Genomic DNA, 27,211 nt, shown 5'->3' with positions numbered 1-27,211 from the left:
CTTCTTGAGGAAGCCTTTCGTTTTTCTGGTGTTCGGCACCTACTTCTGCTTCTTTCTTTTCGTGGAGAAAACTTATGTCGCCTTGGAGTGGGACTTCTGCTTTTGCTCCTTCTTCCTTGTGAAGGAGCCTTTTGGTATTTCACCATAGTATACGTATCTCTTCTGGAATTTCCCCGTGAGAGTCCAGAGTCCTCCGGATGTTCTCGGATCCTTTCTAGCTCCCGGATCCCATGCTCTCATTTTTTGATCAAACGAGCATACTCCTCGATTTCCTACCTTTTCTTATCGAGGACATCTTCGCTGTAGTGCATACTTTAGGAGTGTGCAACTGATTCATCCCTTTGATGGGATTTACTCCTTCTCGTGGATCTCGAGGCTGTCCTTTCCTCTCTGCTCTTAGAGTTTTCATGGACAGTAAAGGGGCGGCCTTTACTTGTGGTCATCCTGTGTCCACCTTCGGGCTTTTTCGGAGCCCCAGGTGGAGATTTATCCCTTCCTCCACCTGGCAGGTTCTTCGGATCGTGTGGTGTTGCTGGATCTACTTCCACCATGGTCGTATTTCAAAGGGAACTCCTTCGTTTCTCACAGACGGAGCCAATTGTAGGGGGATGAAAACAATTGATTCCTTGAACTGATGTTTAAGATAGCAATTGGATTGCAAAACGGCTTCTCGTGCCTCTTACCCGGAACCCTGGTTTTATGCCTGAACCCTAATCTGCAAAACAGACAAGGGGTGAGCGCACCTTTGCTCTCATGGCAAAGGCCCTCCGATGCCTAAGTTAGTATCACATACTAGCAGATGAACACTAATTATCAGTAGGAAAACAATATGAATGAAACGTATTGCGTACCTTTTACCTCTAGATTTACCTTATATTTATAGATTCATGGATGCTTGCTGCCCAAGTATCCGTGTTGCCCTAGGTTTCCTACCTCGTATAGGAAACCCAGGATATCTTGGATTCTCGTTCCCTTATCAGTTCATTACCTTAATCCTTGTAGGACTCTTTTCCATAACAAGCCGAACACCCCATTCCCGTTGGGTATCTTTTCCAGATCCTACATTCTCGGGATCTCATTCCTTAACGAACTACCATTGTCTTTGGACCTTTCCAGAGTGTTCCCTTTACTCCAATATCTGATTGGATTTCTTTCCTTGTTCGGCTGTCTCATCGCCGAACAGACTGTCTGGACCAGTCACTTCACATGTAACTGGTCCTTTATCAATTATTTGGACTATTGCCTTCTTAGGAGCTCTCCTTTTGTTCGGCCTTCTCATTGCCGAACAAGCTACTTGGACTAGTGACTTCTCATGTCACTGTTCTTTTTATTAGTCTTCTGAACCAATAACTTCTCATGTTAACCGGACCTAGACCCCGTACAACCTTCCTGGACCAATGACTTCTCATGTCACTGGTCCATATTGCTGAATACTGTATAACACGATGACTCCCCCTTACAACGTGTTCGGGCCCTCCTTGGACCTGTTCGAGAATACCTCCCTACAGTTGATAGACCTTGGCTAGAGAGAAACCCTATTTTTCAGAGGATATTTGTTTTGTTTGATGCTCAAGCTAAGAGATTTGTAGGCAAATGTAGGCCCATTATTGGTTTGGATGCTTGTTTCTTGAAAGATCCATTTGGGGGGTAGTTGATGCATGTTGTTGGGAGAGATGGTAACAACCAAATGTACCTCATCGCAATGACAGTTGTGGAATTTGAGCTAAAGAACAGTTGGACTTGGTTTCTTAAACTTCTCACAGATGTCATTGGCAAGCTTGAGGATAAAAGATGGATTTTTATTTCTGACAGACAAAAGGTAAGTTTAATGTTGTTTGTTATACACACTTTTACAATTATTTAAGCCATTTATTTGTCTATATCCACTTGTAATTTGTGGTTCTTATGCAGGGACTTATAGAGTCTATGGATATGTTATTCCCTAGTGTGGAGCACAGGTATTGCATGAGGCATATGTACTCCAACTTCTAGAAAGTGCATAAAGGGAAGGAGTTAAAGGACCTTATGTGGGGTGCAACAAGTGCTTACACTGTACCTGAGTTTCATGCAAAGATGATGGAGGTAGGGGCAGTTGATGTGAAGGCACATGAGTGGTTGTTGAAAGAACCACCTAAATATTGGGCAATGTGTTTTTACAGTCCAAGGGCCAAGACCAATAGAATGGTTAACAACTTGAGTGAGTCGTACAACAATGCCATTAATAGGGATGACAAGTTGAACTGAACCGATGGGTACCTGAACTGTAACTGAAGTTTTTCCCCGAACCATAACCGAAATTTTCCTCGCGAGTACAGGTATGGTTGAGGCATTGGATAATCGAATGGGTATCGGTTCGGTTATGGTTTGACTGTTACCCGAATCGAATCTAACCGAACTGAAAATGTGTAATTACAAAAATATCCCTTATATATATATATATATATATATATATATATATATATATATATATATATATATGAGTGTACCATGCCCTAGGGTTGAGACTTCAATCTCCTCTCCTGAGAGAGCGACTATTCTCTCTCTCCCAAAAAACGCAGAACCTTGCAATCGCCTCTCATCAAAGAGCACACACATCTCAATCTTCTCTCCTGAGAGAGCAGACACATATTCTCCACTTAATCGCCTCCTCCCGTTGGATTCTCGTCAAACCCTGCAATCAATTTGAAGACTCTATAAACTCAGAAGTTTGGTCTTATGGATACCCAAAAGCCCAAATGTAATTCCAAGGCGGAGAAGGAGAAATGGATGATATCTGGATGATATATCTTCAGCCCTAGGAAGCATATTAGTTTCTTTCACATGTATGCTTTTGTGTTTGATTTTTATTTTGATCCGCAAGGAATTATGACAAAAGTCTTTTGGTTTGTTCTAGATCATGATAATTTTATGTATTGATTTGCTTTGTGCTTCTATTTCTATTGATTTTTTTTGGAGCCCAAATTTGATCGAGCCCTAGATCTATATTCTCTTGTCTACATCTCTCTCTCTCTCTCTCTCTCTCTCTCTCTCTCTCTCTCTCTCTCTCTCTTTTTCTCTAATTCAGTTACCCAATCGGTGCGGGGATTACCCGAACCCCTTTTGGTTCGGTTATGGTTTACCACTCCTCTACCCGTTCGGGTTTCAAGGTGGATTTGGGTAGCCATTTGGTTTCGGGGATCGGGGATCAGGGATCAGGTAAGGATTTGCCAATATCCGCCCCGAATGCCATCCCTAGCCATTAAAAAGGTGAGAGACCAACCCATTCTAACCATGATGGAAGGTCTTAGAAGGTATGTTATGCAGAGGTATGTTGAGAGAACCAAGTTCTGTAATACTTTTAAGACCAACATATGCCCTAACATACCTAAGAAATTAGAGATTGAAAAGGCTAATGCAAAGGGATTTTTTGTCATTTACTGTTCTACTATGAAGTTTGAAATAAGCTCACCTTACAATTCCTGGATAGTGGACATTGGTTTGTACACATGCACATGTAGAAAATGAGATGTGTCTGGGTACCATGTAGGCTTGCTTGTGCAGCAATGATCAAGGATAGGAGAATACCTGAGGACTTCATCTCCCCATACTACCCGACTGAAACTTTTAGGAACTCTTATGCCTATATCATAAACCCAATCCTAGATAAATCCATGTGGGTTCGTACAGAATATGATGACATTATGCCTCCACCATATAGAAGGAAGTCTGGCAAACCCAAAAAGGCAAGGAAGAAAGGTGTAGAGGAGTCTTTAGCAACTATGATTAAGAAGGGTAGTGTGTCCAAGTGTAGAAAATGCAACCAACCCGGCCATAATGCTAGGACATGCAAATTTGAGGTTGATTAACTTCCACAAGTGCTGAGGTTAGTCAATCTTATACAATGTACTTTATTTTGTACTTTTTGATGTTTGATTTATAACATATTCACTTAACTTATTTTGTACTTTGTTTTGCTATTGCAGCTTGTGACAAGAGAAACATCACCTTGTCTTTTGATTCCAACCGGTGAAAGAATGCCAAGAGGTATGGGAGTGCCAAAAAGGAGGGAAGTGCAAAGAAGTATTACAAGAGGATTGTAAACTGCTCAAAGGGGAGTGGCAAGAGGGACTCCAACTAGTGCTGATACTACTCAAAGGGTAGTTACAAGAGGATTGGCAAATGCTCAAAGGGGAGTTATAAGAGGAGTGGAAAGTGGGAGAGGACAAAGAGGTAATGAACACTATTTCAAATGTATCTTACTGTATTGTATTTCAATTGTATTCTTCTGAATTGTATTTCAATTGTATCCTCTGTATTGTAACTTGATTACATCCTTGTCACAGGTATAATTGGTGTGCCACGGACTATGGAAACTGGTGCTACAAGAGGGAGGGGAGTGACAAGAGGAAGAGGACTGGCAGGTAATTACATAACTTGTTGTATTTTAATCGAATCCTCTATTATTTCTGTATTTCAATTAAATTCTCTATTTATTGCCCTTATTGTATTTCAATTGAAACCTTGTCACAGTTAGTGCAACAATTGGTGGTGCAAGTGATGTGGGGACTGGTGGTGTAAGAGCCACATGTAATGCAACATTTGGTGGTGCAAGGGCTATTCAAACTGGTGGTGCAAGGACTGATAGAGATGGTGCTACAAGAACAGGTGGAACAACTGGTGGTGCAAAGACTGTTGAAGCTGGTAGCATGATTAGGCATGGGAAAAAAAATTATTTGAAGAGTGCAGTAGGTGAACATAGTCAACAGGCCTAGAAGATAGCAAGAATTGGAGATGGTGTGTTCTCATCACAAGCCACCAAGGGATCCACTAAGGGATCAACCCAGTAAATAATGGTTAGGGATAATGACTTATGAGACTAATGACATGCTTGTCCACTGTTTTGTTTTTTGGATGTGGACAATTTGAACAAGTTGTAATAGATAATGGCTAATGATTGAGACTTTAAACTTTGAACACTACTTTAGGATGTGGCTTTAGAATATGTGAAGATAGATTGTGGACACTTATGACTATACTGATACATTAGGATGTGGCCTTATTTTGGGTTTGTAAATGGCCTTCTTTTGGGGTTGTAAATGCACAGGTTTCTGGTTTGTAATGGGATAATGCTACTGGTTCTTTTGGAAATAATGTTGAACAAGTTGTAATTACTACTATTGTTGCTACTGTTTGTAATGGGATAATGCTACTGTTGTTGTTGTTTCTGTTTCCTTTACTGCACAGGTTTTGTATATGGCTAAGGTTTTGAGTTAATTCACTGGCCAGTTGTTGCACAAGTGTAAACAAGTCTTGAGTAAAATGGCTAGGTTTTGAGTTATATGGTCATGGTCTTTTAAACACAAAAATCTTAAACACATAAGCATTGAATCATTTTCATTACCAAAATAAAACCAAGACATTACCATTGTCATTGCCATCACCATTCCGATAAGTACAATGGATTAAGTACAAAAAAACATCACTTTGTTCTCCTAAACACAAACTTAAAACAAACATAAACTTAAACGCATATTTTAAGGTAATTCCAACATCTTCTCTTTTAACCATCCTTTGCCACCAAAATAAATAATCCATATGCCAACTAAAATCACCACAATTGCAGTCAACCATTTCACCTTCAAATTGGCTAACTCAATCTTCTCTTTCATAATTTTGTTCCTACCTCTGAAAGTCACATTTTTTGCTTCCATCTCTTCTATCTCCAACCTCAACTCCTCATTCTTTGCTTCAACCTCTTCCATCTCCAATGCATTCCAATCCTCCTTCATCTTCCATTCTTCCATCTTCAATATAAACCCATCTTCCATCTCCTTGAATTTTCTGGTCATACAATTGATCTTCACTGTAAACCATTCCTCCTTCTTCTACCACTGTTCAATCTCCAGTCCAAACCCATTTTTCCTCTCCTTCAAATCTCGGATTTCTGCCTTCAATTCTATTTCTGTCTTTTTCAAATCAATAATTTCTTTGTGCAGGTCTTCAACATCCTTCAGCAAATCCATGTTCTTCTTCACTATCTAGTTCCCCAAATCCTTCCCTCTCACATGTGGGGGGTTAACCCAATCAAAGAACTTGCGAGGATTGTCACCCTAAAAATTAAATTTCTCAAAAAAATGGACTCATAGCATAAATTATCATAAAGGGTAAATGATAAAATTAGTACCTTGTAGTTCACACATCCTAGGAATCTCCTATCCACATTTGGTTCAGTCAGAGCTGTTCGTAGAGGAGCCCTTACTTTACTCCCACAGAGCCCTTACTCCGCACCCACACAGAACATTGAAATATTTTGCTGTGCTTTGTGCATTGCTCATAGTAGACGAAGACATGGGATGGGGAGAAGAAGACATTGCAGGGGTGAGTGAAGAAACGGAGAGAAGGGAATAGAATGGAGAGGAAATAGAAAGGAGAGGAGAGGAGGGTTTTCACGGTTTTGGGGGGAAATAAAATATTGGGAGGTTTTCACAATTTTGGGGGGAAAAGAAAAGTAGGAGGAGGTGTGGGCACATGCCCCGAAAATCGTATTGCGGTGATGCAGGTGCACCCCTTTTTAAAGCACAGCAAAACGCTCAATTCAGAGTCACCACTTGGGTTTTGAAAGATGACACCCAAGGAACCAAACTTGAAACGTTTGCTACATTGTTTGATTTTGAAAAAGGCGTAGACTGGTCCGTCGACACCTTGATATCTAAGGTTCGAGAGCCAGATTACGAGAGGGGAAGGGTTTTAAGGCACCCCTCTCGTCCAATTCGGAGATCGATCTCTACTCAAGCATTTAGAAATCATTTGCGTCTCTATCTCATTAATTGATTTTTAGCCAATTAGGACGGGGGAATAGTTCAAGGGATTTAAACCGTAACATGTTAGCAGGATGTGACAAATGGTATGCTCACTTATTGAAATAGTTAGTATAGGATGCAAATAGACTCCTGTGGGAGTTTTAAACTGACTGAAAAAGCACTGTTCTGGAGTGACGTGCGCAGGAAGAAAATAGTATGCACTGACTAAGTCACTACATACTGACCAGACTTGTGCATGCCACACCAATACCTACGCACGCCAGTTGGTTTAAACCCACAGCTCTTATTTTCAACCCTTTGGGCTCTGAAAATGACCAGTGCACACCTAGGACAAACCAAGTAGTTTACAGGCAGTTTAAATGGACTCAGAGGCCACCAAAACAATAAGACACCCCATAAATAGTGTGGGGATAAAACAGAGGCCAAGGTCTAGTTACCCATGCAAAGGCCAGCCCTAGCCAAAGAAGAACCTGCGTGCATAGGTAAACCATTGCAGCACGCAGGTTTGAGCCCTCTGACCAGTGCTTGGTTTATATTTTCTGGGTTTTGAGACATGTTCATAAAGACCCCAAGGGTATTCCATTGCAGTAGATATGATTATTAGCTAAAAACTAGCAGTTTTATCGTAGGAAAGCAGTAGACTGATTTTAAACATGCTCACAGTGTTGTATATGGAAAGAAAGACATAAAAGAATAGGACACCAACCCCACGCAAGACCTGCGCGCGTAGCCAACAAGTGGCACGTGTGTACTTATGGCTGGCGCACATTGGTTCCCACCACAACGGCTTTGAAGCCTTGCTAGTTTTAGGGCTAGGGCTTGGTATGGATTACTAGTCTTGACCCTAACAACCCCCCACCCCCCCCCCCCCCCCCCCCCAAGTGATTAAAACGGAAAATAGAACAAAGGTATTATACCTTTGGTTTTTGGGTTTGAGAGGATGTTTAAGCTTGAGCTTAAGGGTTGCTTGATGGAGAGTGTGTATGGATGGGTGAGTGAGTGGTGTATTGCTTGCTAACATCTTCCTTTGGCAAGGAAGAGATGAACAAGAGATTAGGGTTAGGATTTTGTAACTTTTGTAACTTGATCAACCAACCCTTTACATGGGGTGTATAGCAGGTATTTATAGGAGATGAGGGAGTGAAGGAGGGGTGTAACCAGCCAAGTAATGGCTGGTTGGCTTGGCAAGGAAGTCTCCTTTCATTAAATGAAGAAGGAAAGGTGATGGGAGGTGTGTGAGGGGAAGGGAACATCCCCTTGTCCGAGGATCTCTCTCAGACGAATAAATAGAGCTTGGGGATGCCCCAAAAGTCCTGTGATGATGGTTGAATAAAGGTGATGGGATGGGGTTTGAACAGCGTGCATAGGTAGTTGACCTGCGTGCGCGGGTCCAAACTATCCTGCCTTGTTCAACGGTCAAAGTTGACCGATGACTGACACATGGCAAATGGACCGGTGCACGCTGGTTTTGGATGGGCGTGTGCTAGTAGGGTTTTGGCTGAGGCTTTTTGAGTTAGGTTTAAAAGGTTTAAAGCGGTTTAAGTGCTTGAAGCTCATACACACTAACATTCCCGGGGTGCTCTCGATTTTTTTCATCATCAGGGAATCAAATACCATAAGTAAACTAATCTGGGAAGCCCAGATTGGGGTGTCTAGGCATGGGACAAGAACACAGGCACAAATAATGTGAAGACTTTTCCATATCCAAATGGTTTCTATACATAATTTCAGAGCCAAATAACTTTCATACAACCATAGTTAAGCAAAAAATGAAAATGGCAAGCTCTAAGAACCACCAGTTGCATGCCCACCCATAACTCAAAAACATATGGTGGAGCAGCGTTATATACAACCTACATTTTACACCATTCACAAAAAGCTACCAGTCCACTACATGTAGCCCACCCATAACTCAAAAACATATGGTGGAGCAAGGTATCCATAACCTACATTTTACGCCATTCACAAAAAGCTATAAGTCCACTACATGTTTATATTTAGCATTGTCTCCCATTGTATCTTAGAACCACTAGTTACAAAAAATTGAACCACCGGCAGTTGTAAAAATCCCTTCCACCTGCTGCAAAAACCTGAAATTATTTTAAACACATTCTTCTTAATCTTCACCCAAACTATAGATATTTGGAGACGTTTGCATTCCCTCAACATCGCTATCTGACAAGCAACCCTATATCATACTCGTAAAATAACCATGTGGGTATTCAGAGAGCTGCATTTGCAATGGAAATACAAAGAGTCAACGAATTTCTATAATGAACACAAATTGAAATGCAAAACTGTTGAATTCATCATACCAAGTCATTTGGTGTTGCGAATCTTGGAGGTTGCATAACATTTGATGCCAATAGAAAGTCTAAAAACAAAACAAAAAGTTTAAATTCCAAGTTAAAAAAAAACAAGTTTAAACAAGTGTAAAGTCGGAATACATAGTATATGTCATACCTGCTATAGGATTACTATCATTAACATTTCCAGATGTTTTCCTTTTCCTTCTCTTCTCTAGAGCACCCTTCATTCTACCATTAGTTTGTCCTTTTTGTCTATGCCGCAGAGGATCCATCACTGGGACATTGGAAACTGGTATAAAAGTGTCCCCAACATCACTTGTATCTCCACATAAAGATGCATTATATATTCTTACTTCCTCGAAAGTCTTATCCATGTTTTGTTCTGCAATCTTAGTACTTTCCTCTGAATTCACACATAGATTCATAAGAGCAAACGATTTCCGCATTAACCTGTTAAGGCGCAATGTTTTAGCTGAATTGCCACACTTATCTTGTGTTAAATTAGCATGCCTCTCCATCATGCCATAACCCTGCTTTACATCTTTCGTCCATCTCTTCAAGATATATTGTTCAGGAATTTCATTGACATCATTCAAATTCAAAACTCGCAATACATGGCAACACAATAATCCCAAGGATTCAAACCTTTTACAACAACAAGAGATCGAACGATCAATAGGGTTGAACTCTACAATGTATTCTCTATTACCACCTTGCCTTCTCATCGTATATGTTTGGAATGCCCCATTGGGCATGCATCGAAGCACCGATATAGATGTAGTTTGGGTGAACTCATCTTGAAACTTAGCAAACATTTTATGGGTGTACACCATACATGCATGCTTCAAAATGGCACACTCACGAGATGAAATACAAGGGTTTCCACTAGCACACTTGAAATCCTTGATCACCTCTACCTCACGCATCTTTTTAGCATTTTTTCCATAGTGATCCATAAATTCAGGTAGAGCCAAAGTCTTACGTGCCATATGCTGGAAAACATTATTTGTGCTCTCACTTCTTTGACTAGAACTTATGTTGCATGAAAACACATCACGACTAAATGCGAGGGCCCATTTTTGCCGAAGAGTGTATAATCTTAAAAGCCAAGCATTATCGGCACAATGCCATTTGTCAATCATTTCTTTCCACTTCTCCTTAAAAAACTTTTCACTATCACAATGATACAACAAGAAGTTAAGAGCGTCCCTAAATCCTTCTTGTTGATAGAGACTAGAAATGTTCACTGCAGCATTTTTTGAGATGTGCCACCCACATAAACGATGTTGTGTATTCGAAAATACTTGTGCAACCGCATTAGCAATTGCGTGATCTTGATCAGTGAAAATTATCTTCGGTGCCTTGTAATCCATGGACTCGAGAAATGCATTAAACAACCAAACAAAGGAAGCAGTGGTCTCATCAGACAAAAATGCACAACCAAATAACACATTTTTTCGATGATGATTCACCCCTACAAATGGAGTACAGATCATGTTATATTTGTTTGTCCGATAGGTAGTCTCAAAGACAACAACATCCCCAAAGCATTGATAATCCAATTTGGATATCCCATCTCTCCAAAAAAATTACTCATTTGATTTTCCTCATCAACTTTTACGGTGTAAAAGAACATTGGATTCTCTAATTAGATGTGCTTGAAATGATTCATTACACTCTGACCATCACCAGCTTCAATCCTCTTTGATCGTTCAACTTGCACAAAATTATGACAATCAGTCTCCGTGTACCCAATACTTTTATAACCACCAGATTTATTTAACATGTATGCATAAGTTTTGCTCACCCTTATACCAACATCAACCATGGATTTGATAACACCCTTACTTGTATCATGTATTTTACGTGTAGACCTTAGCAAATGTCTTTGATCTGATTCAATCAAAGGGTGATTATGCTCAGCCACTAACTGACTGATTTCATAGACACCATTTTCCACTTTAAAAATAACCCGTGCGCTGCAGCCACATCTACTATCTAACCGGTTACACTTCTTTTCTTCGCTATGATCACTAAATTCTCTGAACCCCTCTTTTGAACACACATAAGTACATCGAATCACTTCTTTCGTATCTCTTTTGTAACTTAAATCATCTCGCCGAATGCTAAAACCCATATCAAATGCATATGCATTGTACATGTCATAAGCTTCTTGATCACTATTAACTTTCATTCCAATTTTTAACTCGAAACATGCTTTTTGAGTCGTTAAAAAGCCATCTGCGTATGGAATAAAATAGCCAACAAAGAACCAATAAACTAAGGATATTAAGTCGAACAAAGAACCACGTTCTGGTCCCCCTTGTTATATTAAATTCATAAATGGAGGGCAAAGATTAAAAATACATACCCCTTTCTTGATTTGATCTGGGTGTTTGGTCCATCTCCATTGTAGGTGGTTCTTCCTCTATTGAGTTCATCTCTTGATTTATGCTTCTTTCTTAATCTGACATTGATTCATATTTTTCCTTGATATCGGGTGTAGAGAGATAGAGAGAGAGAGAGAGAGAGAGAGAGAGCAATTGGGGATTTCGTGTATTTTAGGGGATGGCAGAGAGCGGGAGAGATGAAAAGGGTTTCAAAAATTTCAGGGGGGTGAAATTTGGGTTTCCCCCCAATTTTTGACGTACAGAAGACGGAAAGGATAAGGAAACGTTACTTGGGCCAGTGTGGGAAGAGAACCAGGTGGCGCGACGTGATTGGCTGGTGGATACCACGTAGGGTGCCAGGTGGTACCCACCCGGCACTGAAAAATTTCTCGATTATTTTGGTCCAAAATTCGTTAGAGATATTTTTTAAAGAAGTAAGAGGTTCTAGATAATATACGAAATCATGAATCTGTGAATAATGGTTGGGAATTTCTATTGAACTAAGTCATTTCAAATTTGACGCAAAAAGTACACTAAGGACATTAATAATACCAAAAATACAGTTTTTTTTATTGTCTTTGTTTTTATTGAAGTAAGTTATGTTTGGTTGGTAATTTTTTTTGTTTTAAATTTCTCATTAATAAAAATCAATATTTCATGCCAAATTGAGGCAAAATTAATCAATACGGCAAAAATTAAATTAGTACCCAAAATCATTTGGCTCAAATATTTATTCAAATCATCCTTTAAGTGATTGTAAAATGAATTTGAGATTACAAAGATCTTTTCTAGAGTTGAATTTGAAGGCTATGGTAATTGACGTAGTTGTTGGTTCAATCCATAGGACTTTGATCTGGACACAACCTCAATTACTTGATTTGTGAGTATTTTTTTCAACCTTCAATTTCTAAAGAACCTAATCAACCTGAATCGGATGGAAGAATGATATGGGTAATTGTGTCCTTTTTTTTTTTGGTTTTGGTCAATCGGAAATTCATTGTGTCCTTTTGTGCTTAAGTGATTGTAAGATGAAAAGTGAGAATTCAAATCTCTTGCTGGAGTTGAATTTTAGGTTGTGGATATATTCATTATTTTAATGGAAAAGTACATTGCAAAATTAGTATCCAAAATATAGTTCAAATTGCAATCAAAGAACACATGTGATTCCAAAAAGGAACTTTCAAAATTCCCTTGAAGCTTGTATGTGCAATTTAGCTTTTTGAAAATTGAACCAAGTATGAATATGTTTATACGTTAGAAAGAGAGTTAAAATACAAGGTATCCAAAGCCATCTTGGTAGACCCATCCATTAATTGAAAGCAGAAAACGTAAAGAGAGTTAAATACAAGGTATCCAAGGCCATCTTGGTTGACCCATTGAAAGCAGAAAATTTGAGTTCAAGACATTTGTAACAGACATAAACAACAAAGGCTCCATCTGATGCAGGCATAAATTTGTACTTCATTGTTCTTGTGTGCCTGAACTCTTTTTCTTTTCCTCTTTTTCTCCCTTCTTGGGTTTGAGAAGCATACCAATCTTGCCTGTTTTGTTTGAGAATTCAATTGAAGAATCCTCTTGGTGTGGAGTTGATGAAGGAATGCCAAGTTTAGGGCCATTTGTTTTGCTTTGCTGTAGACAAGTCTTTTCAATCGAAGTAATCAAGCATGTTCATCAATTATTCCTCTAAATGAGGTGACATACAGAGATCACAAAAGAAGAAGAGCAGAGCAAACTTCCAATGGGAAAACAATGCAGTCTACCTCCTCAACATCTGCAAACTATCTAAAAATTCCTTTAACTCTAATTCCTGTTGGAAAGACAAGGATCATTAAGATTGAATCATCTTACAGAAAGTACAGAGGTAAACATGGCATCCATATAAATTTTTGGCCGTTTTGGGCCGAACCTGAATAGCACATAGTTGCCGACTACGTGATAAAGAAAATGAAAAGGCAGCTACAATATACAAATTAGAAGATAAAAGGGGACAGAAAACCGAAGCAAAATAAACATAAACACCAGAATACAAGAAAGAAGACATGTAACGCCCCTAATTTTGGGTACATTAAATAGACAATTTTATTGAAAAACTAAATATAGTCTGGCTCATTATTACATCATAATCTTAACAAAAGTACTTTCATTCAACAAAACAAGGGGGGGAACTAAGGTTCTATCTACTGCTCCGCTTGTTCCTTTATCCTGGCTAGCTCCTCGGTTCTAAAGGCTTCCAAGGTGTAGAGTTCACCCTGTTCGTCTATAAGATCTGACACATTATACCAGTGTCGCCACCAATATAATATGTCAGGGTCACCAAAAGGTAACACCGTGAGCTACAAAAGCTCAATAGAGTAACCTATACCCACTAACCCTTAACTTACGAACAAACGATCATAAATTCAATGATTTCCACATAGTTCATACATATTCGACAAAACAGTTAACAATGACACATCCGCATTCACTATTCAACTAACGTTGGTGTCCATGATTTTCTGAGTTTCTCCTATGCGACTCCTCGTAGACCGTGTCACTAGTTTCACCTTTCATTAACCAAATCAACATTTTCAAAATCGTCATTTTAACACACCCAACCTCGGTTCCGCCGAGCCGGTCTCCCGAGTATCCTCATAATGGTTCTGCCGCGCTGGGTTCCCATTGGCACACAAAATTTGCATTGGCTCCTCTCCGCGGATAACCAAGCTACTCACCCAACCTCAGTTCCGCCGCGCCGGTCTCCTGAGTATCCTCACAATGGTTCCGCCGCGCCGGGTTCCCATTGGCACACAAAATACACACCACACAATGGGCTACCACATCCGGCCACATTTCGGTTTCCAAAATATTTCTCCTTTCCAAAACACGCCTTTTCATTAACCACACCCTAGGTGTCATGTTTCTAACTTTCTCGATTTCCGTGTCACGTTTTCATGCATAGACTCTGCGGTAGGACTTTTCACATACGTAGTCATACATCATTCATTGTAATTTGAAACTAACTAGCAAGATCATTTAACTCTATATCACTAAACATGCTCAAATTCCTACTTAAAGCATAATGCCACATGTATGGATGCCTTTGGAGTGAAAATCACTTATGCTTTACAACAAGACAAGTAATACAAATAATTCATAATACATGCTCATAACCATCTAAAGATCAAAATACGAATACTTCTATCAACGATAAAGTCCTATCTTTTGAAAAACCGTTCTTTCTTACTTTGTGGGAAATTCAAAACAACACATGTTTATTAGAGTAAAATTCGATTATTCCAACATGTTCATACTTCCATTAGCGAAAATAAGTTATTAATTATCACGCATTTCAAACCTATAGGTGATAGATAACCTTATATACGGAAAATCTACTTATACTTCCGACATACGGTTCTATGTTATACGTTGAGTTTAGTGGACAAAGGGATTCTACCTTTCTTCTTGGCGGTAGTGACGACTACGGGAAGAGTAAGTATGTCGGACGGAGTAACTTCCTACGGTAAGCTTCCGGTAGCTTCGAAAGAGAAAGGTTTCTCTTGAAACTAGATCTTGACTATACTACTAAACTTTTGGATCGAAAGGGTGGTCGAGTGGTAGTTTAGTGGCGGCCTAGGATGAGTTTCTTTGAAGAACTCAAGAAGAAAGCAAGAATAAAGGAATAACACAAGCTTTCTAGAGAGAGAAGTTGAAAGGTTGAAGGTGTGAGTTGAATGACAAGAATGGGGTCCTATTTATAGCAAAATGTTGGGCTCTCCCTCCCCTCTCTTGGCCGGCCTCCCTCTCTCTCTCTCTCTCTCTCTATCTCCCATGGATTTACTCCATGGTCATGTCAAATCATGCTTGAAAGCCTTCCATGACTTGTCTTGTCCAATCCTTTTAGGCTTAAGGCTATAAACTAACTAGGATCTTAGACTTTCTAGGCTTTCTAGGTGATTATAGCCTAGGTCTTACAAGTCTAGGGTAGGGTTTGATTAGGCTAAGGTATAGCCTTCCATGTATGGTCAATCCTAGTCTAGGTTTTGTAGTCAAAATCTAGGTTATTAAGAGCTAGGTCTAGGATGATTAAAGGCTAGGATTCTATGCTAGAATTTGACTAGACATGGGTTGGCAAATAGGAAATAGGCTTATGGCTACATAGGACTAAAGGGGTAGCTTGTACAAGTCAAGGACACACATGCACACACATCTCTCTCTCTTCCTCTCTCTCTCGGCCCCTCTCTTCTCTCTCCTCTCTCCTCTCTCGGCCCCTCCCTATTGTACTATGTACATATATATATATATATATATATAAGTATCTAGGAAAGTAACCCTAGAATAATTAGGCTTAAGGCTATAATTCTAGGTTTGCATGCATGGCATGGCATGGCTAAGGTTGCTTCTTTTGGAAGCTAAATGATGACTACCTTTGGTATGACTTGTCTTGTCAAGTCAATATATTCATTGGCAATTTCTAATGTCTATTGTCCAAGGGATAAAAATTTCCCTAAAAGAATAATGACGAGAAGTAAGGTCTTGATGTGACTAGACATGGTTAGGTCCAAGTAGGCTTATAAGGCTAAGGTAGGTCATGATTAAAGGTTAAGCTTCCAAAGGTAATCTTATAGACCAATGGTTAATAGTTTCCTAGAAAGTAAGTCTTTGGTCAAGTAGTCATGATTAAAGTAGGTTATGAGTGCTACTTTTGGTAGTATCATGATTACTATCTTTGTCCAATGGTTCTTAAATGCTAGGGAAAGGTAACTAAGTTAATTGGTATTTAGGTTTGCCTAACTAAATGATTGGAAACAAAACCTATTATCAAGAGGGTAAGAATTTCCTTAATAACTATCGTTCAATGGGTAAAGAGAAAGATACACTAGGAAGATATAAAATGATGAGGAATAAAGTCAAGAATTGACTATTCATGAAAGTGCAATGATTATATCCTTTGGTCCAAAAGGTTCAATTAGGATTTGGATGGGTTCACAAGGCTTAAAGATGGTCAAAAAGGTCCATCTAGGGTTAAGAGATTGCAACTAGGTAATTTGGTAGTTTGGTTCCCCCAACTAATTGGTTGGAAACTAACTCTACTTGCCATGTAGGACTTCTAGACAAGAAATAAAATTTTAAAGGGCTTAAATCTAATTATGACGGATTGTAGGGATTAAAAAGGAAATTTTTAAAAGCAAATCCAAGTAATTAAAATAAAATTTAAATATTTAACGAAATTTTTTATTTACTGAAAATCAGGGTCGTTACATGACATAAAAGTGGCGACCCATCCTTGACCACGAAGACCCGAACACGGGTACTCAGACAACAAAAGATATTGATTACATTTCGTTTTATTTGTAGTGTTGTCTTTGTTTTACTATTTGGTAGTGTTGTCTAATTCCTGTTGGAAAGACAAGGATCATTAAGATTGAATTGTCTTATAGAAAGTACAGAGGTAAACATGGCATCCATATAAATTTTCGGCCGTTTTGGGTCGAACCTGAATAGCACATGGTTGCCGACTACGTGATAAAGGAAATGAAAAGGTAGCTACAATATACAAATTAGAAGATAAAAGGGGACAGAAAACCGAAGCAAAAGAAACATAAACACTAGAATAAAAGATAAATGACATAAAAGTGACGACCCATCCTTGACCACGAAGACCCGGACACGGGTACTCAGACAACAAAAGATATGGACACAGTCCTGCGCAGCTCCATCTGATGGTTACTCGTCTTTGTGATGCGATACATCGACCATCGGTTCGCACTGATGGCACTGTGCGCAAAAGAAGCCCGACATTATGGAATTATTGATCGTATTATGACGGTGGATGATATTCTCCTACTAGAAGAAAATCTAGTTCCGATGGAGGAGGGGGACAGATAATAGCATTTACACAACTCTAGGATTGGGTGTCTGTGTTTTCATTTTTGTTGACCCTTTCTCTTTAGCAATGAATATCAATAGAAGTCACGTAGAAGGCATGTAACAACTCCGATTTTTCATTCAATAAAAATCTCGTTGTTATTCGAAATTTCTTATTTCTCTTAATTGCTCGATGGTTTTCTTATTTGATTCCTAGTAGTTTGTATTCGAGCACTTGAAACGCCTTATCACCGTATTCCTCGACTAGAAACCCTAATTACACTTTAGCCCCCCAAGGATCGTTTCTTGACTATTAAGTCCTACTTAGCAAGTCTAGTTAGCTTCTAACCGGCTTGTTGGAGGAACCAAACTAGGAAGTCACCTAGTTACTTTTCCTAACCATAGATGGACCATTTTGCCCATTTTGAACCTTTTCAAACCCTAGATTAGAAATTGTTTAATTATTTCTTTTATTGTTTTGATTTTATTCTTTATCCTTTGGATGATAAATGTTAGGGAAACTATTATCCATTGGATAATAGAAACCCAATTCTTTATATTAAAAGGATTTTTGAAAGATTTGAACAAAGTACTATGATCTTTTAGAAATAGACTTTTATAATTACTTTGAAAGTACTTTTTGAATATTTTACTATAAAAGTACCCTTGTAACTATTGTCCATTGGACAAAGATTGTTAGGAAAATCTTTACCCATTGGACAATAGCCTTTCCTTTATTATATTTGGTTAAGTACATGTATATATATTCACATGTGTAATTACAAAGGACATGTAGTCTTTTAAAAGACTTAATTTATTATTTAAAGTACCCGTCCTTTATTATCCCTTGGTTATTAACCATTAGGGGATTTATTATCCATTGGTCCATAGAGTAATCTTGCCAACTAAGTACTTGACCTATTAAACTAATATTTTGTTAAGATTCCCGGAAGTACAAAGTACATTATTATATTAATTAAGTACGAGTACCTTTTGTATTAGTTTAATGGGTGAATCTTGACCCTTAAGGACTAATTTGATCTTTTGTACAAAAGTACCTATAGTTTATTTGTATTCTTGCATTATAGTACATACATATCTATATATATGCTAGTGCAAGAGAGAGAGAGAGAGAGAGAGAGAGAGAGAGGAGAGGAGAGAGAGGCCGAGAGAGAGAGGAGAGAGGCCGGGAGAGAGAGGGAGAGAGAGAAAGGGAAGGAAGAAGGAAGAAGAAGGAGGATGGGACTTGTACCTTGATATTCTTCCATCCTTTCAACTTTGAAGATGAATATCTTCCAAAATCTATCACCTTTGTACATCTTTCAATTGTTTAACACAATAATCTTGTACCATTGTCTCCAAATCTTCCAACAAATCTTCCAAAATCGCATCCAAGGACTAACCTAGCCATGCAAGCCTACCAATTAGCCTCCAACCTTTCAATCAACCTTGACATGTGAAAGAAAAGTGGGACTTAGAGAGAGAGAGAGGGGGGCCGGCCAAAGGAGAGAGAGAGGGAGAGTTTGCCTATAAATAGAAGCTCACTCCAAGCTTTGAACTCACACCTTCAACCATTGCTCCAACTTCTCTCTAGAAATTCTTAGTGTTCTTGCTTCCAAAGTTCTTATTTTCTTGTGTTTTGAGTGTTCTTGAGAGAAACCACCAAACCACTTTCAAAACCACCTTTAGATCTTTTAAAGTAGCTTAGTTAAGTTAGAAAGTTGTTTCTAGGAAGAGAAAAGTTCATCTCTCTTCCTTTCGAAGCAAACCGACGCCGTTACGCCGCCGAATTCCAAAACCAACGACCGAATCTTCGTAGCCGACCACCGCCAAGAAGAACGGTAGGATCTCCTTATCTTCCATCCCAAGTAGTTATCCTTATCTACTATCCCAAATATAAAGTAGTTTTGTACCCTAATGCTAAATATAAGTTCATTGGAAAGTAACTTTAATCATTTTATTTAAAGTAGATAATGTTATCTTTTGTTGGAAACATATGAAATGCATGATGTTCGTTATTAAGTAATTCAAGCATGTCAAGGAGTTTGAAATGGATGATCTTGTTAGATTGAATATTACAATGAATGATATCGTATGTGAAAAGTCCCACCGCGGAGTCTGTGCATGAGAAATGAGACACGGAAATCGAGAAAGTAGAAACATGACACCTAGGGTGTGGTTTATAAAAAGGCGTGTTTTGGAAAGTATGAAATGTTTTGGAAATCGCAATGTGGCCGGACGTAGTAGCCCATTGTGTGGTGTGTGGATACCGGGACGGCGGAACCATTGTGAGGATACTCGGGAGACCGGAACGGCGGAACCGAGGTTGGGTGTGTGGCTTGGTTATCCGCGTTACGGAGCCAATGCAATGTATGCCAATGGGAGACCGGGACGGCGGAACCATTGTGAGGATACTCGGGAGACCAGAACAGCGGAACCGAGGTTGGGGGTGTTAAAAACGGTTTTTGAAAAGGCGATACGTGGAAAATATTGACACGGTCTACGAGGAGTCATGTAGGAGAAACTCATAAATCTTAGACACCAACGTTGATTGATTTCTCGAATACGGATGCATTGTTGTTAGTTAAATTGGTTAGATAAGCATGCTATGTGGAAATCTTTGACTATATGTTATATTGTTGTAAGTTAAGGGTTAGAGGGTTGGATTATTCTATTGAGCATTGTAGCTCATGGTGTTGCCTTTTGGTGACCCTGACTTATTATATTGGTGGCGACGCCGGTATAATATGTCAGGCCTCATAGATGAACAGGGTGAACTTTACACCTTGGAGGCCTTTGGAGCCGAAGAGCTAGCCCGGATGGAGGAAGAAGCAGAGCAGTAGTTAGGAACCCTAGTTCCCTCCTTGTTTGTTTTAAAGTACTCTTGTAAGACTTTGAGATGTAATAATGAGCCAAACTCTTAGACTCTATTTCAATTTTTAATAAAAATTGTCTTTTTAACGTACCCAAAATTGGGGGCGTTACAAGGCAAGGGAATAATTAGGAAGCCAACAATAGAGTAATTATGATACCTGTGGGTTCTATATTTGAGACAACCCCAACCTCCCATGGAGACTCCAAATATATAGAAAGTATCTTCCAACTGTAACTGGTCAGCAAGTTTTTGTATATCAAATGCTTCACTCTTATCTGATTGCTTTGGATTTGTATCAATTTCTCCATAACCTGCTCTATCAAATCTCTTCAATTAGTTTCTGGATAAGAAACATATTGTCTTGAAGTGTTTAAGAAATAGTAAAGGGAATGCCAAAGGTGGAAAAAGACATGGAAAAACCCACTCTTAAACGCACAAACTACGCCAGACCTTTTGGTGAATGGTAACATCATCAGTATACAAGTACAAAATATAACACTTACCATTCTTAGGTTAATCTTGAGCTTCTCCTTTTCTATGTCTTTGATGTATTATCCAAGATAATTCAAAGTCAGTTGGCAAACAAGCCCATGAGTAATTGCCCACTTTCTGGAACCATAATAGTAAAACAAAGACAACGCTACCAAATAAAACGAAATGTAATCAAATGTACCAAAGATAATTTGTGGGTCCTCTTGATCGGTTCTATGTTTCCAAGGGCGACACTCCAATAATTACCAAATCCATATGGTATCATAGAACTGATATAGATATTTCAAATGTGTACATATGAAAATACAGAGGCAAATGAACAAATGTGTACAAATATAGAAACACAGATGAAAATAAAGAGGCTAGTCAAGATGGATGTCCTGAAATGGATAACTACATAGTCAATACCTCCTTAAAAACTACATTTTTGGTATGTGAACGTTCCTTATTTTCATCAACTCCTGTTTTGAGCAAGACTTTTGTAATTGCCAAAGAAGTCCCACGAGACAATGCCACATTTAGTTGCCCATGCGTGAAAACATTTTGAGGTAAATAGAGACCAACATAAGGGATTGTTTGCCCTTGTGCCTTATTAATTGTCATGGCAAAACATAGGCGAATTAGAAACTGTGTGTGCTTGAATTTGAAGGGTATTGCTTCATTCTCAACTAGAAGGAGTGGAATTCTTGGAAGCAGAACAGGTTTCCCTGCAAATTGGCCGACTGTAATTTCTGCATATATGACATCTTTGTCAAAACCTCTACAAACCATTTTTGTCCCATTGCATAGCCCACCAGATGGGTCTATATTTCTTATTAACATAATGGGGCTATTTCGTTTAAGCACTAATTTATGTGGAGGAAGGCCATTTGGTGTAAGAGTGTTCAAAAATTCTTCTGGGTAGTAATTATGCGTATTGTCAATAGCGTCATCAAAGCTCCAAAATATCCTAGCCTCACCAGGAAAAAATGTTATAAGCTTCTCATTAAGCATGTCAACTGTCTCATTCTTTGGGGCAAGGATTGCATGTTTCGTGACGTATTCAGCTGATTCTAATTTTGCTGAATTGAAGGATAAACAGCATATATCATGTCATTTTTTGGATTATCATTCTCTCCTATTTTGATAAGCATTTTAGATGGAATTTCAACCATTTCATCACCCGTGGTTTTTTCTTCACCATTACTAATGTGTAAGAGGAAGTCGCTAAAAACTAATTCAGATGCTGCCCTCATATTTTTGGTCAATTTCAGTTTCTTAAACTGTGGCCATACATACGATTGCACCAAGCTTGAGTTAACAGTGTCAGTTCTAGTTGCTTGTGGCACAACTGGGAGAACTTGACAGAAATCTCCACCAAACACAATTGATTTGCCATCGAATATTATATCGTTACTCATAACATCTCTCAAACTTAGATCAACAGCTTCAATTACCCATTGCTTTGCCATAGGTGCCTCATCCCATATAATCAATTTCGCTCTCCTTAATAGCTCTGCAGTGCCACTCTGCTTAGGAATGTTACATAAACAAGATTCGTTACCATTAATAGGTATTTTAAATCTTGAGTGTGCTGTTCTACCGCCTGGTAAGAGTCAAGTTGCAACTCCTAATGTTGTTGTTGCTATAGCAATCTGATGTTTTAATCTGATGGTAGCAAGAAGAGCACGGTATAAATAAGTCTCACCAGTTCCCCCAGGACCATCAATGAAAAAAATGCCACTTTGCTCAAAATTTATACAATCCATTATGATATCATAAGCTGCCAATTGTTCTTCATTCAAAGTAGTAGCCGCTGAATAATCTTCTAGAGGTACTGTAACAGCTAATTCATCAAGGATTTCTCTTTTTTCAGTCAGCCTATCTTCTGCCACAGTTAAATCTACAATTGGTAAATCAAAGTCTTTAACACTTCTCTCCATTCTTTCTAAGAAAAAGCCCAAGCTTCTTACTGTTTTCAACACCCTCTCCTCAAACACAATGGCTTGGCTGTGGACAAAATCTTCAGACATTGATTCGAAATGGATATTCCATAATCTCATAACATCAACAGGCTCACAAAAAATCAACATAGTTGCAAATAGTTGGCATAATGCATTGGGCCTGTGGAAGTTTGCAGCCACATGTAGACATTCTGAAATATAAAATATGATTTGAGCAAACCTCTCTTTTGGGCAGCTTCTTTAAAAGACGAGTATTGAACACTATTATAGCTTAAAAGGTAAGTAAAAGAAGTAGGACCTCTAACATGGTTAAGAAGAAGCCTCAAATAATACCTCTCGCCATCTGACGGGTTTGCTCCATTGATACGCCCAATTACTTGTCCTATTTTTCTTTTTGTCCAACACTTAGTTGTACTTTCCCATACGTAATGCTTTGGGAATTCTCTATAAAGATACTTTCTTGCTTCTATGTTGTGGTAACACGTGTTGAAGAACTCGGTGAGCATTTTCTTGATGCAGAATCTGAGTATATTAGGTTCTCCAAATTTTGGTTCTTCCAATAAGGGACAAACTGTTTATTGGGGAGGTGCACTTGCAAATTAATAACTGCGGGATGGATTTCATTCAAATCAAACTCAAAAATTCTCCATCTAGCTTCTTGTGCTAATACCCATCGAGCGTCTTGAAAGTGCCGAATTTCATCTATAGTAGTGTTTCCATCACCCTAAGCAATATATATTGAAACTTTGTCATGTCCCTTGAATATGTACTTGTACAAGTATTTGACGGCGGTAATACCAGAGCATATCTAGACATTGAGATGGCAATTGTATCTTCTCAATAGGTAAGGGTTATAAGGTACCACCCACCTGTTGTCCAATGAGGCTTTCCTCACAAACACTTTACGGTTGTCATTTCTTTTTCTATAGATTGGATAAGAATCTTTTCCTTGCATTGTGTTTGGGCAGAATGCGCGAGGATAATGGCTTTGCATTTTCCATCACGCATACATGGGTTGTTTTTCTTGAGATCTCCACATGGTTTGTGCTTCATATGTTTTACAACTTTTGCGTACAAATCGGGATCTGTAGCCTCATCAGGGATTTCAGTAGAAACAAACTTATCATACTATTCAGCACTTGTTATCTTATGCTCGGGGGGCTTCAATATGATTAACATATGGACATGAGGCAAGCTTTTTTTTGGAACTCAATAACGTAAACATGTGCAACTACTCTTCCAAATATTTTTCTTTTAAACAATTGATCCTTCAGATCATATAGTTTGGCTTTGAAAATTCGTGCAGTCAAATCAGGTCTATCCTATGGCGTTTGTCCCTTGCACAATTCATCTTGAATCTCTTTCCACTCGGGGTTGCAAGTCATAGTTATAAAGAGGTCTGGCTTCCCAAAATGTTGTACAAGTGACATTGCATCCAGATATCTACGATGCATATCTCTTGGGCCACCTACAAAAGATGCAGGTAAAACAATTCTTTTCCCAACCATGTTCCCTCTTTTTTCACCACTTAATACACTATCAACGATTCCTTGGTATAATTTAGCTCTAATTTCAGACTGCTTATGTCTATAAAAATCAGGCCTTGTTGTTTCCAACTTAATGTACATGTCGACGACAAATTGTTGCAATAATTTTCCAGCCAACAAGATAATTGAATGGTTGTTCTCTCAGATTTGTAACTTGTAGCAATAATATTGTCAACATGATACTTTTGTCAATTCACCTCTAGTAACAATTACAAAAGTATAAACCAATAGATTAAGTCAATATTTTTCAAAGTCATTATTCCAAAAATGTCATACACAACCATTATCATATCATAAATCCATAAAGGAGTATGTACCAGCATTACCTCTTTGTTCATTTTTGAAAGTATCATCCGCACTCGCAAATTTGGGCATAGCCGAATCCTCATGCGAAGACCCATTTCGATGTTGAGGTGTTTTTTTTCATAATATTCTGATGCCAACCACTTTCACCCCTTGGAAATAATGCGGGGTATTGTAATGGATCATAACAACCATAATAGTGTTGTACTCGATGTCTGCTACCAGAATGTTCATGAATAACAATTTCTCGTTCAAATGGCACATTGGCGTTGTTCCCTTCAATCCAAATGCCTGCAACTTGATCAGCTGATGGGGAGTTGTACACTCTCTAATCCAATTTGACACTACTTTGTATATGAATCCTATAAGATTCCAGCGGCTTCTTTTCTAGTGTGCGTAGAACTTGAGCATATGGATTCTCCGAAAGGACCTCCATGAGTTTTCTAACAACGGACTCGCTCAGATCTGCGTCTTTTAAAATCTGCAGTCTATTTTGCACCTCATTGCATGTATCATAGAAGTACATTTGAAAGAAACATGGACCATCTGTTGAAGGAATAAGAGAAGGGAGGTTATGGTAGATTTGGCCTTGTGCACGGAGTGTATAAACACCTTGTTGTGAGGTTGCTAACTGCTTATCCAATCTCACCGCAAATGAAGTAAAAGAAAAGATACTATTATAGGCTCGGATGTTTTTGCGGAATTCTTTTCCTTCCTCACATTGTGACGTGTATAATTTGTGTAGTACCTCTAGAACGCAAGGACTTGCAAGGACTACTTTACCACCATAGCAACAAAAATTTGGGGTTTCGTATTGGAATTTCTTTGCACAACAAAAAGAGCAAGGTCTACTCTGTCGTATTTCAAACTCAGAGTGATAGTGATCTGCAGGCAAGAAAAAGGCCAATCCAAAAAACATGAGTGTTGATGAGTAATGAAAAATTTGTGGGAATATGTGCTTGGTAGCATGTTTTGTGTAATAACAACATTTACCTAATGTTGTTAAAGTGGAAGTGGAACATTGTCCATTACTATCTTGGCACGCTGTTCTGTTTAGGCTGGTGGATTTCAATGCTCTTTTGTCGGTGACATTTTTTATATATTTTTTGTTTTCTTCAGCAATCAATCAAGCATACCGGTCCCTCCTATACTTCCGATAACAGGATAGGGCAATCTGTATATAAATCAAACAAGTAAACGTTAAAGGAAGTGGATGGCCTAGGCTTCATTCACTGTTCTTCCAGTTGCTGTTAAAAAGTTTCACCTTCTTTGGACCTCATTTTTGGGCAACTTGTATAGGGTATTATTTTCTGACTGCCTATTTGAAAAGGGGCCTGAACAAATTCACAACACAATGAAAGGAAAAAATAAGACTTCGGGAAATTGTTATTGGAGGCAATGCAAGAATAATGGGTTTTATTTGTCTTGTATTTCAAACACACACGACTAAAGGAACTCGGCCTATAAGAGGCCTTCAAATCCTATATTTTAAGTACTTAAATGTATTGGAACAAGGTTGGTAAGGATCAAGTGTTAATCAAAGGAATTGACCAAACTGTGACTTCTCTGCATTTTTTCAAGAGTTTGATGAGTTATTTTTTGGAAATGCAAGACCATGAAATAGGTGATTCTCTGTGACCATAGGAATCTACTCGGTCTTTGACATCCGTTAGGAAGCATAGGAATACAACAATAATAAACCCTTTTGTTATCACTTTGTCATTGACATCCATTAGGAAGCACGGGAATACAACAATAATAAACCCTTTTGTATCCAAACATAACAAACCACAAAACAAAGTCTAGAGTAAATTATTGAAAGTTTGTTAGATTTAATTCACACGGACGGACTACCCCAAACCATTCTCATTGCAATAGTCATAACGGGAAATTAATTCTTTTTGACAGCCGTATCTCAGGCGGTATGTATTTAGTAAGAGGTAGGGGTTGACAATTGCAACGACTACCCTGTGGGGTTTTTTTTTTTTAATCCTACACCAGTTGAAGTCGTGTAATTCTATCGAACGGTTGGTGTGTATTATGCTATGATTCATTACGAAGCGCAGTTAAATGCAGATGTATGTATGTATGTAGTTCGAGGTGGGGGGTAGACTTACTGCGTTTTCCTTGCTGGCGGCCTATTCTTAGGCATTCTGGAGGTATAGTGAAGGTTTCAATTGACGGAAACTTGTTTAATCCTTTCCGGTGGTCGTTTGGTGGCTGAAACGTTGGTGCTAATTTGACAAGAACTTGATTAATCCTTCTCGGTGGGCGTCTAGTGGCCGAAACTCTGGTGCTATAGGTGTGGGCAGACTGGGGGCGGGGTGGAGTAATTTCCATTTGGAGCGGTGGGGAGGCGTGATGGTGTAATTGGGGGAGCCGTTTGGAGTTGGGGTGTGTTGTTTGGGGGTCTGTGGTGGGAATAGCCGCGTCTGTTTTAGAGGAAGAAGAGTTAGGACTAAGGAGGGGTGCGTGTGTTTTGATGGAGAAGGGTTGGGAGGGGTAATTTTGGAAAGTGGAAAATTGACAAACAACCGACTCTTTTAAGAAGAGGAATAGATTACCCATATTTCCAATCATTAACATATTTTCTCTCTTCACTCATTGCCCAAAAATCAAACTCAAAAATTTTCAAAACATAATTCAAACAAGGCATTCATCATTTCAGGAAGGCGATCACGAAATTCATTAAAATGGAATCAAGTACC

At 38.8% G+C, this 27,211-nt stretch overlaps 2 protein-coding genes and 1 long non-coding RNA gene across 6 annotated transcripts; all 3 read right to left on the bottom strand.

Moving 5' to 3' along the window:
• Positions 1-8,491: 8,491 nt before the first annotated feature.
• Positions 8,492-11,585, bottom strand: LOC131315880 (protein FAR1-RELATED SEQUENCE 5-like). 3 transcript variants are annotated; one of them, XM_058345100.1, is made up of 4 exons: positions 11,481-11,585; positions 9,264-11,350; positions 9,116-9,174; positions 8,492-9,030 (listed from the first exon to the last, which is right to left on the bottom strand). In XM_058345100.1, exons 2-4 carry the CDS (start codon positions 10,603-10,605, stop codon positions 8,989-8,991), a joined length of 1,443 nt encoding a protein of 480 aa, XP_058201083.1. In that variant the 5' UTR covers positions 10,606-11,350; positions 11,481-11,585; the 3' UTR covers positions 8,492-8,988. The 3 variants fall into 3 exon arrangements, with proteins under 3 accessions (XP_058201083.1, XP_058201084.1, XP_058201082.1); XM_058345101.1 differs by having other exon boundaries at positions 9,264-10,825; XM_058345099.1 differs by lacking the exon at positions 11,481-11,585 and having other exon boundaries at positions 9,264-11,392.
• Positions 10,758-11,520, bottom strand: LOC131317421 (protein FAR1-RELATED SEQUENCE 5-like). Its single transcript, XM_058346976.1, has 2 exons — positions 11,481-11,520; positions 10,758-11,350 (listed from the first exon to the last, which is right to left on the bottom strand). Exons 1-2 carry the CDS (start codon positions 11,518-11,520, stop codon positions 10,758-10,760), a joined length of 633 nt encoding a protein of 210 aa, XP_058202959.1.
• Positions 11,586-12,935: 1,350 nt separating the features above from the next.
• Positions 12,936-25,624, bottom strand: LOC131316488 (uncharacterized). Of its 2 annotated transcripts, XR_009197145.1 has the most exons (4): positions 25,497-25,624; positions 20,722-25,388; positions 20,376-20,558; positions 12,936-13,306 (listed from the first exon to the last, which is right to left on the bottom strand). It is a non-coding gene; the product is annotated as an uncharacterized LOC131316488 (long non-coding RNA). The 2 variants fall into 2 exon arrangements; XR_009197144.1 differs by having other exon boundaries at positions 20,376-25,388.
• Positions 25,625-27,211: the final 1,587 nt, after the last annotated feature.

Source organism: Rhododendron vialii, chromosome 2a, assembly GCF_030253575.1.
Source record: "Rhododendron vialii isolate Sample 1 chromosome 2a, ASM3025357v1".
Lineage (NCBI taxonomy): Eukaryota > Viridiplantae > Streptophyta > Magnoliopsida > Ericales > Ericaceae > Rhododendron > Rhododendron vialii.
The sequence above is the reverse complement of the archived record's forward strand: the minus strand, read 5'-3'. Positions and strand labels throughout refer to the sequence as shown.